General features: G+C 34.3%; 1 protein-coding gene across 12 annotated transcripts in view; it reads right to left on the minus strand.

The window, feature by feature from the left end:
* LOC117167579 (protein kinase C, brain isozyme) overlaps positions 1-15194 on the minus strand; it is a 1572697-nt gene that overhangs the window by 1160934 nt on the left and 396569 nt on the right. For all 12 annotated transcript variants that reach the window (XM_033352622.1, XM_033352629.1, XM_033352624.1 and 9 more), the window contains one exon: positions 6249-6360. In XM_033352622.1, the coding sequence (XP_033208513.1) occupies positions 6249-6360 (112 nt within the window). The remainder of the gene's footprint in view (positions 1-6248; positions 6361-15194) is intronic.

A 15194-nucleotide genomic window follows, 5' to 3' on the forward strand; every position in this document is an offset into this window, starting at 1 on the left:
TCTCGAGTTTCGGGCTAGGATCAGTGTCAGATAAGTTTTCCCTTCAAGACTTCTTTCCCTCTTCACCCAAACTTCTACTTCTACTACACAAATTTATTTTCTTAATGCTGGTGTGTTCAAATTGTTTTGTGAAGTACGTGGTGTTTTTTACATATTCCCCTGCCACCTCTAAAATATTTATTTCCACAATATGAATGTTTGGTTTGAATTTTCTAAACATAGCATTCAATGTTGAATGATAAGTCTCACAACCGTGTGTTGGTTGCCTTATTGTCACAGAAAATTTAGCTCAAATTTAAGATGGAAAATTTGAACAGCTCTTCATATTAATTTTAAAATTCTAATGATTGGATTTCCTTCAGATCTTCATTGAAACATATTACTACATCAGATAGATTTAAACAATCAAGATCATAAAAGTTTTTTCAAAAAGAACCTATTTCTAATTTTTCGTCTTTTTATTAGCTGCTTAATCCGAGCTGTTTGATTTTTCTACACCGAACATCAGCTAAATAAAATCTACAAACATTGACAATAATGGAATTATTAAAAACTGAACTGATCTGGACAACTATAAAACGTTCCATCGAAAGAAATAATTGCAAGATTGCACAAATTAATTAAATTAAGAATTGTCGTAAACATAATAATTTTCACTTCTTTTATCGTTTATAAGCAAAAGCTTCTCTTTTCCAATTGCCTGTATTTTAATGCTATCCAGTCCATGATGCACATCAAGCAAATCTCTTGGCAATGGTGATACAACAAGGCCTACGTTCAGTTTCATCAAATATCCCAAGCTTTAGTACCTAACTATCTGTTTCGTACCTATTGAGAAAATACCCCTCCGCTCTTGTTTGGAGCTCGTTACAGGGATGGGGAAGAGAGCCCGCTAATTGAGAGTTTTCTGTCCATAGTCTGCAACTCTACTGTAGCCCTATGGCCGACTGCGGTCAGAAATGAACGACAGCCATGCATAAAAATCATATTATGTATTATTCTCATGTTTTATTACGATTTATAAATTATAGTTGAAAAATAACTCGAAAATTACCAGGAAAAACTGCCTGATCGCGCTCATCGAATGGTGATGAACCGAGCCAAACGTATCAGGGTTTCGACTTTCGAGGTATTACACAGGCAAAGCGCTCGAGTCTGTTGATGTAAGAATTGAGCGCAATGCGAAAAAATCACCTTACAACTTTAAACTACAGAAAATTTAACCTTAACCCTAAAAGGCACATATGAATTATCTCATACCTAAAAGATCAAGCGGGTTAATAATTTACCACAAACTTGTACTGCGTATATTATGTTCCTGTTTGTTGTAAAGTAACTTTTCAATCACTAATTTGCATTAGATTCTGAATTAGAAAAAAAGATATTAGTAATGACATTTTGGCATTTCGATAGAAAACAGTACCCAATTTTGAAGAAGAAAAAAATTTCTAAAATGACTTTTTTCATAAAAAATGTACTTTTTATGAAATTAACCAATTGCAGAAATTCTAACGAATTTCAAAAGAAGAACAGATGACCCACACTTGAAAGTGAAGGAATTTTGTGTTTCTTGAAAAAACACATTTCTTTGAACGTCTGAAGAAAAGTAAATGACGACAAAATGTCAGATAAGGGACATCACAATTAATGATAAGTTAGATCAATTATTTCACTCACAATTTGTTGCAAAGGTTTTAAAAAGTTATATGAGTATACAGTATGAGTGAAATTTAATTTCACGAAAACTTTGCAAAGTTGTATTTAGTTGCTGTGCAAGATCAACACATGGTCATTCTTTTTGTCACAAATGGTAGGAAGATAGGCTTCAAAATTTGTTTAAACTATTATGTCAACTGCCCTCAAGCAAAAGGTACAGCATGCAATTAATTTTTTAGTCACACCTGCTGCGTGGATCTAACGCACTTATTGAATGACGAAGGTCGACTGCCGCGTGATTAAGCTGATTAATTATTAGGGTCTTAGCATAATTTCTATTTCGTGTGGCGTAACAAGCTACCCTACACATGCGTTCGAGTTTTAATCATGGAGCAATGGAGATTTTTTATGCATAGGGAAAATTTCGATTATTTATGATCAATAAAAACCGATACATAGATTTTTTGGTCCTAAGGCTGGTTTCTTCGTTCCATGTCACATATTTATCTTTGAACAATTCTTGATTTGTTCATTATTCACAAGAAACTATCAGTCATTAGGTCAGCGAATATTATAAACACAACAAAGAACAAACAAAGGAAATACCACGAGAAAGCGTGATATTTCTGGGCTACAGCCCTGCTCTAAAATCTCTAATACTTTCAATCATCAAAATTCTAAAACGAAGCTATTATTTCTTCAAAACTTTCAGATTTGATAGACGAATTATTAATGTTTGAAATTACCGTACAGCAAGGCTTTCTTTAACGAGACATAGGCCGGTCACCCGACTGGCAATCGGCTAACCTGGCTTCCATTTCCAGTGGAGCGATGGGAAGATTTTTTTTACACAGATAAATTCAATTAAAATTATAGAAAAACAAAATCCTGAATTTGAGGGGTATTAGATCGACAGTGTAGATATCTTTTTCACAAGATGTGAAAAGTGATTCCTCTAAACGGTCATTTACCATCCTTCGGGATAATACAGCTAAAGTAAAAAACCACGTAAAATTGGAAAAAAGAGTTGCAAATTTATTATTCAAATTGTTCAGAACAATTTTTAATACAATTATTAGCCAAAAATATTGATTAAATATCAGTATTGACTTACTTCTCATGGAATTTATTGAGAAAGACCGAAATTTTAATGAATAAATGATCCTTGGAGGCATTTGTTTAATCTATTTGCCATACAATTTTAGACACATTCAATGGTAATAATTTTTCGCGGTTAATCATTACACAGGCCCACAAAAAAGTGGGTTGTGCAAGAGATCATAGCATGCTATCTATACGTATTTTAGGGCGCTGAACACGAATCTGTGTATACATTACCCATGGTATTAAAATCACCTGGAAAAAAGGTCAGGCATGATATTTATTTTTGTGCAAAGAATACGAATCCGAGCTTTCCTCATCAGAACTTAACCCTAGACGAAGAAAATTTCCCAGAAAATCAGCATTTTGCTTTATGGATTTACCCTTGGTATTGAAATCATCTCGAAACAGGTCAGGCATGATATCTACATGTATTTTGGTGTGTTTGATATGAATATGATATTAGTTTTCCCTTGTACCGCAGGGTTTTTCATTAGACGCGAAAAATTCGCTAGAAAATAATCTTTGTCGTGTATGATGTAGCCCTTGTTAATAGAATCGTTTGCATGATATATTTATACTTTTTGTGTTTTAAATGCGAATCTGACATTATTTTTCGCCATGAACATCAGGGGTTTTCCCTAGATGCGGACACTTTCCTAGAAAATCAAATTCGTCTGTTATGAAATTAACTTGAGTTTTGAAATCGTTCGAAAACAGTTAGGCCATGACACCTTTATGTATTTTGGTGCGTGGAACATAAATCTGACATTAGTTTCCCCTCAGCATCTCAGGTGTTGTCCCTGGATGTGGTGAATTTTCTAGGAAAGCAGGTTTTCCGTACAGAGAGTTACCCTGGTTGTTTAATTAATCTAGAAAGCGGTCTGAATACGATATATTGCTGTATTCCAGGGTGCTAAGTACGAAGGTAATATTTTTTTCCCCTAGCAGGTCCGGTTTTTCCACTAGATGCAGCAGATGCCTTAGAAAAGCAGGTTTTCGTGTAGCGGATCACCACTGCATATGAAGTCATCTGGTATCTTGATATATTTTAGATTCTAAATAAGAATTTGAACTCAGATTCCCGATACCTCTTCACAGTTTTTCCCTAGATCCGAAAAATTTCCTAAACGCTAGTTTGTTCTAGTTTAATATCACCTTTGTTAGTGGAATGATTCAAAAAAATTATTTTGGGGTACCTTTGTGGTTAAATATAGATAGGACCTTCGCTTCCGAGCCTTCAACTTTTTCCATAGTTTCGAAAAATTCCCTAAAGAGATCTTTTCTTATACAATGATGTTATAGTGAATTAAACTTCGCAGCTGAAAACTTTCTCCTAAGCCTCCAAAAATTTAGAGAAAAATGAGGGATTATATTTTCTGATGGCGTGATAAGAACATCTGACAATTCTTAAACTTCGAAGAAAAAAACCTGTTACGCGTAAATTTCAAATGGTACATTTTCAGCTGAAAAAGCAAAAGTGCATTCCACGCATTCCATTTATAAAAGGTGATTTTCTTTGAATTTTTTGCATCTACTGTGAAACAGTTTCGGGATTAGAGCAAATTAATGTCAGATTCGTATTAAGCGCACCAAAATACATAAGGATATTATGCTCTGAACTGTTTTTAGACGATTTAAAAAATAAGGGCAATTTCATACGCAAAGAAGCTGATTTTACAGGGAAATTTCTGCATGTTGCAAAAACTTCTGACATGCTTTGAGAAAACTAACATCAGGTTCGTATTCAAAACTCAAGAAATATAAATATATCATGCCCTGACCTGTTTCCAGACGATTTTAATAGCAACGGTTATTTTATACCCGACAAAGATGATTTTCAAGGGAATTTATCGCGTCTACTGTAAAACCCTGACAGGATGAGGGTAACGTGATGTCAGATTTGTATTTAGAGCCCCAAAATACATAAAGATATTATACGCTTAACTGTTTACAGACGATTTAAAAAACATGGATCATTTCATACCCGTGAAAGCTGGTTTTTGGAGAAATTTCCGCTTTTAGCGAAAATCCCTAATGTGCTTCGACGAAACTAATATCAGGTTCATATTCAAAACCCAACAAATTAAAATATAGCATGCTCTGACCTGCTTCGATACGATTTCAATACCATGAGTTATTTCATACCCGAAAAAATCTAAATTTCTAGGGATTTTTCGCAAATAGTGTAACACCATGACGGAGTGAGAGTATTATAATGTCATATTCGTATTTGTCACACCAAAATACATCAAGATATTATGCTCTAAACTGTTTGCAGACGATTTAAAAAGCAAGGGAAATTGCTTACTCGAAAAAGTTGATTTTCTAGAGATATTTCGGCGCATAGAGAAAATCCCTGACGTTTTTCGTGTAAACTAATGTGAGATTCGCATTTAAAACCTAATAAATATAAATATATAATTCTCTGGCATGTTTTCAGGCGATTTTAATAACGAGGGTTATTTCATACACGACAAAGCTGCTTTTGTGGGAAATTTTCCGCGCTTAGGAGAAAACGGCGATGTGCTGGATTGAAACTAGGCTTAGATTCGTATTCTTCGCACCAAATTACATGAAAGTATCATGTCTGATCTTTTTCCAGATGATTTAAATACCTAAGGCAATTCATATCAGAAAAGCTAATTTACTAAGGATTTTTCTGCATCTAGGGAAAATCGCTGATGTGCTGGGGAAAAACTGATGTCAGATTCATGTTCAGCGACCAAAAATCTATATATATATATCCATTTTTTGGAAGCCTGTGTTATTTTTAAAATAGTTTTTACTATAGTATTTACTAATATAATTTTTTAATGAGAATTTAATTGTGTTTTCAATAATTTACTTATGTTTCTTAAGTATATATTCTGCAATAATTCTGATCAATAGTGACCTGCTCATGCAATTTTCCTTTAGATAAAATATAACGCGTGAAGTGTTCGGAGTAATATGCTAGAAGGAAAATTATTAGTGATAAATTGCAAAGAATCTACATAAATAATGAAACAAAAAGTCATATAAATAATGTTAAAAAAGAAAAAGAAGAAGTGAATTAAGAAAATGAAGAACATAATAAATTAAAATTGTAATACGATAGATAGAAACTAAAGTAAAAAAGGTATTATCACATTAATACCGCAAATGAGTTACTGATTGCGGAAAATGTGAATTCAATTAACCGAATCTATTAATTTAACGTGGCAGACCTAATTTTGCTAAGAACAACTTATTCACAATATCGTTTCAATCCTGGCAGCGAATAGTTTCCCAAGTTTTTTAAATTGATAAGAATGACCACTATTGGTCTGGATGCCAATTCTGATCTTTATCGTGTTCATCTTTTGCTCCGCCAATGCTGACCTAATACAAGAGGACAATATTCAACTAATAGTACAATTATTCACTGCCAGTATGAAGTAATTAATTAGTTATAACTCTCCTTCTAACGACCTCATCATAGCTGAAAATAGATAAGTTATTAAAATTACCTGAACATTTGAGACCCTGGTGAGCTACACCATGAAGCATCGAACCGCAATGATCACAAAAAGTTGGTGTTAGGTAAGTAAAAACATCCCATTTATGAGGTGCACTCGCCGCCTGAAATAAGATTACAATACAATAATCGTACATTGTGATGCATGTGCAGAAATTGCACTGTCGTGCATGCTGCGAGCTCAAATCGAGTGATGTCAACTTTAGAACCTTCACGGAGTTCTGCTCTTCTCCACGAGTGTCACATAATACTTTTTATATGAAATGCAGCAAATTTCCCATTGGAATCTCCACTGAGAAAAAGATTACGCGATTCAAAGCAATGTAGTACTGAATATGTCCAATCAAATATTGTTTTGATCGAAGAAAATTTGTCTTATTGTAGGAAATAATATTTTTCAAATCAAAAACTCATTTTTGTTATCAGCAAAATTTCTTTAGAAAAAAAACATATTTAACTTATTATAAACAAATTTATAAACAAAATCGATTATTGCTGTATATTGAAGCCTGAAATTTCTTTTCATCACGTTTTATCCCACGAAATCGAGTAAGATTAATGTTTCGTTGGAATCAAACACTGAAGTATAATTTTTTTTAATGTTATAAACAAATTTCAGCCGCAAATTTAATAAATAAGTGCTTCTGTATTTATAAAATGCATTTTTTCTCCGCAATCATTAGGTTTGCCTTCAAGAATGAAAGTTCCATGACAGGAATAAACAATCAAAATATTTACTATTGTTATAGACAATACTGATTAAAAAATGCATTAAATGGTCACTCTTTAGTAGAAAAAATCATTTTTTTGCCAAATTGTCCATTTTAACTCTAATTTAATATTCTACTGGAGGAAACTAATGTTTGACAATATTGTTCATTTTTATTAACAATTCTGCTAACCAAATGCATTTAATAGACGCTTTCAAATAGTAAAAATCTCTTTCTTGATAAAATGTTGATTATATCATAAAAAATGAAACTCTTACGACTCAACAGTCGTAAATAATGAAATTCGGAAAAACACAAAAATCCATTAGATAAGTGCGTAAACTTTTCAATGTCCTTCGAAAAGAGCAGCGCAGTGATTGAACGTTGAGTGACGAGAAAAATGTGAGAACCGGAACAACTAAAAAACGAAACAACTGAAAATCGCTTGAGTCTCTTAATTTTCAGTTGTTTCGTTTTTCACTTGTTCTGGTTCTCATATTTTTCTCGTCACTCAACGTTCAATTACTGCGCTGTTTTTCTCGAAGGACATCGAAAAGTTTACGCACTTATCTATTGGATTTTTGTGTTTTTCCGACTTTCATTATTTACGACTCTTGAGTCGTAAGAGTTTCATTTTTTATGATATAATTAACATTTTATCAAGAAAGAGGTTTTTCCTATTTGAGAGCGTCTATTAAATGCATTTGTTGAGCAGAATTGTTAATAAATATAAAAAATATTGTCAAACGTCAGTTTCCTCTATCAGAATATTAATTTAGGGATAAACTGAACAATTATGCAAAACAATTGATTTTTCCTATCAAAGAGTGACCGTTTAATGCATTTGTTAATCAGCATTGTTTATAATAATGGTAAATATTTTGATTTCCATTTCTGTCATGAAATTCTTATTTTTGAAGGCAAGACTAATGATTGCGCAGAAAAAATGCATTTTATATATACAGAGGCGCTTATTTATTAAATTCGTTTATGAAATTTGTTTAATAAAATCAGAAAAATTATACTGTAGTGTTTGATTTCAACGAAACATTAATTTCACTTGATTTCGTGGGGAAAATCGTCATGAAAACAACTTCCAGGCTTCAATGTACAGGAATAATCGATTTTGTTCATAGATTTGTTTAGAACAATTGAACAGATTGCACGAACTTCATCTAAGTTTTTAGGATTTGTTAGTCGGTTGTAAATCTATCAGTTTTTCGCCTTTTTGAGGTAAAATCAATTAATGCTACAGAAGAGTCAGCTTAAATATGGAAAATGATAGTTTTTTGGCATTTTGTAAATTGAATAACAAACAAACAAAGCCTTTCTAGCAAAATCGCCCTCGACAGACCTCTTCAGAATTTAATTAGCTTTAATTTATAAAAAAGATGGAATCGAATGAAAATTGTAGGCTGTGGATCATTTTGAACCACAATTTTCTAATTCGCTGCACTTTGCCTCGGTGTGTTTTAAGGGTGAAACTCCGGTGGAATGTTCAGAAGGGGTTTCCACCGAAAAGAAAGAACAAATAATTTCGAAGTTTCGCATATCTATTGATAAAGAAAGAAAGAATTTTAAATCTCTCTTAAGATCTGATTAAGTGAAATTAGCTGGTGGTTATAGTGAAAGTACCTAATTTTCAGTCGATGTCATAGGTAACCAAAGTAATCTAAAAGTGACTTGCGCGTTAAAAAAGTATAATAACAAGGTAACTAGTGTCTCTAAAGGAAACTATAGACAATTTAAGCATGCGCATTACTCTTTTCATACCTTACTAAAAATTGTCACTTCTACACACTTTTAAGTACGAAAAACGGGACTTTTTGTGCATATTTTATAAAAAAATGTTCGTTCATTTTTGTTGCATTTTCTTAAGAAGTGCAGAGTTCCCAACAGTAAAGATATATTTTAATTAGCCTATTTATACTGCACTAATTTTGGCCTTAGTTTTAGAAGTTACCATTGACAGATAATCATTATTATTCTATTTATAACCGACGCTCCTCATTGGATGCGTATCGGAAATTTCCTCGGTGTAAGTATATTCAATTTTATTAAAATTATACACATGCTTTGGTGCTAAAGAAAATGTTCTGAATACAAAACAGTCTGCGGCTTTCGGAAACTCTTGTCCTTTGTAATGCTGTTTCGATAATAGCTTGTGACGGTGCAAAATTGTTGCAACTCACAAATTCTAATTAATACATTTTTGTTTGACATTTAGAGATTTTCGTTTGTATTATGTGAGTTTAAGTATGATTTCTTCTAAAGTTGATATTATTACTGACGTAATATTTCAAGTTTAGATGAGCTAGATGAAACATCTGTCGAAGTCATATGAAGGTTGAAAGTGGAATGATGCAAACTGTTTGATTTATAACTGGGTTTTAGAAATGTAAAAAGTATGATATTAGTAGATACATAGGTAGGGAGAGTGCTGGCTCACTTTTTTCCGTACGAAGAGCAAACTTGCGGCTAGAGCGCAGAAGCCTGTAAGATTGGTTTCGCTCCTTGAGCTGACTAAGTCATGGGAATGGAACTTTTCAGTCCCATAAAAAATGGAATAAGGTATGATATGATATATGATATCGCAATATTAGGCCATTTAATACCTGCTATTTCCGGAATTGAAGTTTTTCACCCCAAAACAATATAATTTAGGTATGAAGTGTTTGTCGCATTGATGCGTCATTGAAAATTTCCAAGATCTGCAATCACCCTCTATGATTCGTAGCTGCCTTTTTTGTGCGCTGACACTTTGCGTCAGAGATGAAATTAGATTATAAGTATTAAGGAATTTAATATGGAAAAAATAATAAGACGCCAGTTACATAGAATTCTGAGAATTGTTTTCTTTCAAAATACTATCATGTAACATATATTACTGAGATAATAAGACATTCTATCGTACTTTTTTATGCAGGTTCGAACACGTTGCTCGGTAAACGAAATTCATTCTGTTAAAGTCAAAAATGAATTCGTGTGACAACTTCCCAGCAGAATTTGGCATTATTTTCGCGTAAGCCGACCGAGTTTTTGCGCCGATTCATAACCATGGATGAAACCTGGATCCACTACTACACTCCTGAGTCAACGCAACAAGCAAAACAGTGGGTTCCACCGGTCCAAAGTGCTCCGAAGCATCCAAAAACGCAACAATGGGTCGGAAAGGTTATGGCCTCCGTATTTTGGGATGCACATGGCATAATATTCGTGGACGATCTTGAAAAAGGTAAAACCATAACCGAAGCATACTATTCATCATTATTGGACCGATTGAAAATCGAAATCGCACAAGCAAAATTGCATGAAATCGGCTTTGAATTGGTTCTTCAGCCACCGTATTCACCAGACCTGGCCCCCAGCGACTATTACTTGTTCCCTAACCTGAAGAGATGGCTCACCGGCAAGCGTTTTTACTCAAATGAGGAGCTCATAGCTGAAACTGAGGCATATTTTGGAGACCTTCCGATCGAGTACTTTTCGGACGGTATCAAAAAAGTTAGAAAATCGTTGGACTCGCTGTATCGACCTAAAAGGAGAGTATGTTGAAAAATAAAACCGACTTTGGCCAAAAAAACGTCTCCGTGTTTCATTTTTCAGGGACTTATCAGACTGCCTAGTATGTGAACTAAATTGAGTAAATGTTCTCTTTTGATATTTGCCGATAGGGGGGTCATATTTCATAAAATGTTAAACGATTCCTGGGATATACAAAATTCCATTTTTTTTTAAGTAGTGATGTTTCGTCTTGATGAGATTTTCTACGATCGATAATGATTCAATTTACCGATATCGCCTATTTCAAAGCTATTTTCAGTGTCCTTATAATTTAAATGAATGTTTGAAGTCACGTAATTTCTCAGTTTGAGTGTGTGATGATAGTCTTGTCGCTTGAGAAAAACAGTGTGCGAGCAGCAGTGAATTCCGACAGATCGTAGTCCGATCTTTTCGGATCAGTAAAGTGATTAACTGAATAGACATTAATTATTACATCTTACAAAAATGTCTATATAAACGAGGGAGTGAGTGATTTGTGTGGTTCTAAAAAATTGTCTTAGTCTGCCAAGTATTCTATACTTTAAAAAACTTGAACTTATTATTATTTCTAACGATTCTTCTCTATCTATTCCTACTCCGGCAAAATTAATATTTATAAACACAAACATTAAACAAAATAGTCCTTCGAGCCGGATTGAAGATCGTAAAAAAACACTAAAAATTGTAAAATTGGTATAGAAAAGATCATAGTGAGACATTTTATCAAGTGAAAGCACAGGAACTAGGTGGAAAATATGACTGCTTGAGGTCCCATAGCAAAGATAAGCTGGTGACAACATCTTCCCACTTACTGTAAGGCAGTCGTCCTTCTCCAAACAGTCTGTACTGTACTCTTTCATGCTGCCATTCTTCACTGGAACGGTCTTTCATCATTCTTTACCTGAAGGAAGAAATAACAGGTTCGCCAGCTGATATTTGGATGATTGTCAACACACTTAATTTTAGAATTATTCGATTTCCAACTTTCTCTAGTGGTAATATGACAACTTTTATTTACCCGTGATAAAAGAGGCTCGTTATGGCGAACTAAATAATAATAATTCAGACCGTAGTAGTTCAGTGAAGATTTATTCACATTTTATTAATAATTATGCTCTCGCACACTTAAATTTGCTCGCGTTGTCAGAGTACTTTAAAACTAAAATAAATAAGTTCTTCAGTTGGTAAATTAAGACTTTTCAATTTTATCTGAATTATCAGCAATTGTCAATTTGAATTGCTCCTTTTGTTAAAATGGATCCATTATTCTCTGAGTTATCAGAGATTTCTAAGGCGATTCTACGCACTGAATCCAATTTTAAGAAAATTGGAAAAGACAATCTAACAGTGGCTACTGTCAAATCCCGGATAGAACTTCTTAACCAACGCTGGGAGAGTTGTGAAACCCTGCACGTGGAGATTAAAGCTGGAATTACGTCGGCTGAGCGTGAGAAATTGGAATATTTCACAAAGTCTAAGTATCTCGCTATTGAAGATGCTTATCACAATGCGCGAGATTTTTTATATAATCAATTGGTCTTGCTTACTCCTGAGACTTAGGCTAATGAAAGTTTAAATCAGTCTCAAATTATTCGTCATGATTCTTTGCCTGTTAAACTTTCCTCAAATCACTTTACCGGATTTTTTAGGAGACTACAAGGATTGGGAGAATTTCCGCGATTTATTTAATGCTTTGATAATTCAAAACGATACCTTATCAAATGTAACAAGATTACACTATTTGAAATTGTCCTTAAATGACGAAGCTTAAGGTTTTTAAGACATGTTTCGATAACTGATTCTAACTTTATCTCCACTTGGGAGCCGCTAAAGACCAGATTTGACAACAAAAGAGCTTTAATCTCAACTCATTGACAAGCCTTTATCAATCTTCCTAATATGTCAAAAATCTTAAACGCTTAACAGAACATTGGAGTGATTTACTTGTTTTTACAATGTTTAAAAAGTTTGATATAAGTACTCTCAAGGAATGAGAGATGCATATTGGTTCTAGCACTGATTATCCGACTTATCAGCAACTTGACTCATTTTTTTAGACTCTTATACTTATTTTGGCGGCTATTTAAGTTTCAAAACCTTTTGCGAGTTCTCAAGAAAAGAGTAGGACTTCAAAACAATCGGGAGTTAGCAGCCACAATGCAACTTCTAGCTCAAAGTATCTCCTTTGTAAGGATAATCACTGTTTATTTAAATGCAACCAATTCAAAGCTCTGTCTGTGGACAGGCGTAGGGTATTTGCTACAAATAATCATTGTTGTTATAATTGTCTCACGCTTGGACATCGACCTGTTGCATTCAGAAGATTATAATTCAAATCCCGCCTTACCACCAACTAACACTGCATCGGTTAATTCTCAATTGGCAGTTTAAGGCTCTCTCGCGTCATAATCAAATGATCCCGGCAATTCCACCATGGGTTTGGGGGTGAATCATGTTTCACTTAAAGAAGCAGACGATAAAATTTCGTTTTATTTTCTGAATAATCATACAAATTTATCGCGCTCAACCTTACTCGCTACGGCTGTTATTTCCTTCCAAGCTGAAATAGAAAGAAGTCACAGATTTAGAGTTTCTCTGGACCAAGGATCTGAATGTTGTTTTATTACCGAGAGAGCAATGAAAATATTAAGTCCACGCTACAAAAAGCTTAAAGCAGTAGTATATGCGGTCGGAGGAGTTAATATTGGTACGTCAAGAAAGTTAGCAGAATTTAATTTAATTCCTGCACAAAAGAACTGTTCTAAAGTCCACATCTAAGCTTTAGTATTATTACACCTTACATCATATACTCCTTCTGTAAGATCTAACGTGGGGGAATGAACATCAATCAAAAGAGTTAGGGTTAGCAGATCCAAATCTCTTTAGCTCCCATCAAGTTGATTTGATTTTAGGAGACAATAGATATGGCTCATGTTTACTTCCTGGTCTCCAACAGGGTATATTGGGTTCTCTTACTGTGCAAAGTACCTTTTTTGGTTGGATACTATCTGGACCGGTTTCAATCACAAACAGAATAGAAATTAACATTCCAGTTACAGCACATCACGCTATTTCAGCAGAAGTCTTGCTTGAAGACCTAACCAGGTTCTGCGAGTTAAAGGAAATTCCCTTTAAAAATACTTTGACAGACGACGAAATGTTTTGTGATGAGCAGTTCGCCACGAATTACCAACGAACAAAAGATGGACGTTACATGATACGCTTACCTTTCAAAAACGGTCCTCCCATAAAAATAGGAACATCCTTGGAGAGAGCTAAGATCGTTTTGAATAAAGTAATTCGTCGTTTATCGGTGAAATTGGAATTATTGTTACAATACTCCAGTTTCGTATCAGAATATTAAAGACTTGAGCACATGGACCTTCTTCAAGAAAAGGAATTGCATAGTTTTCCACAAACTGTGTATTTGGCTCATCACGCTATCTTAGGGGAAAGTAGTTCCACTAATAAGTTGTGGGTTGTTTTCAACGCTTCCAGTTTAACTTCCAATAATTCTTCCTTGAATTCTCATCTTCACATCGGTCCCAAGATTCTTAATGATTTGGTTTTAATCATTATGAATTGGAGATCACATCGCGTTTTTTATATGGCTGACATTGAAAAAATGTTTAGACAAATTCTGGTTGACCCTCGGGATTGCGACTATAAAAGAATCGTCTGGATTTCTCCTGGTAAAAGGCTCGTCGCTTATAGACTTTTAACCGTTACTTACGGTACTGCCTGTGCTCCTTATTTGGCTAACAAAGTGGTTAAGCAGTTAGCTTATGATGAAGGAAATAGATTTTTTTTATCCCAAACTATATAAGAAAATAATATTTACATGGATGTTTTGTTTAGTGCAGATAGTCAGATTGAGGCTAAACAGGCGCGAGCTCAAGTAACACTGTTATTAGAAGATGGCGCTTTCCATTTGTGTAAATGGGCCGCAAATGAACCCGAATTATTAGAAGATTGTCCCTCGAGAGAACACGAACGTGCTATCGAATTTTCGTTAGGGGAGGATGCTCAGCTGAAGGTTCTAGGTTTATTTTGGGATCCTAAGTCCGTCTCATTCCTTTTTAAAGTGACTTCTTCTTTAGTCGAAAATCCAACAAAACGGATTGTTCTTTCATTAATAGCTAATTTGTATGATCCTATGGATAACTCCAGGCATAATAGTGGCAAAAATTTTAATGCAAGAACTTTAGCAAATCCTCGTTTGAAGTTGTGTGGAGCCATGTTGCTAACTCAGACACTTAAGTTTGTCATGGAGACTATGTCATTGGATAAAATACCTGTTTACTGTCATACTGATTCCGTAACAGTCTTGGTTTGGCTAGGAAAACATACTTCCAATTGGCCTGCGTTTGTTGCCAATATAGTTTTCCTAATTTATGAGCTGGTACCTCGCGCGAAATGGCGATACATTTCTACTAAAGATAATCCAGCCGACTGTGCTATACGATGACTCACGCCCGAAAAATTGATAAAGCATTCCTCGTGGTGGCAAGGTCCACCTTAATTAACTTTGCATTCCTCAAAATGGCCTGAATATCGCCACGCAGCCCCCACGCAATCAAATTTAGAACAGCGGCCACTAGAGAGTCATCATGTTTTGAGTGTGATCAAAAGTCCATTTAACTTGATGCTTAAATTCTCCTCTTGGCCAAGATTGTTTCGCGTAA

The sequence above is a fragment of the Belonocnema kinseyi genome, chromosome 2 (assembly GCF_010883055.1).
Source record: "Belonocnema kinseyi isolate 2016_QV_RU_SX_M_011 chromosome 2, B_treatae_v1, whole genome shotgun sequence".
NCBI lineage: Eukaryota > Metazoa > Arthropoda > Insecta > Hymenoptera > Cynipidae > Belonocnema > Belonocnema kinseyi.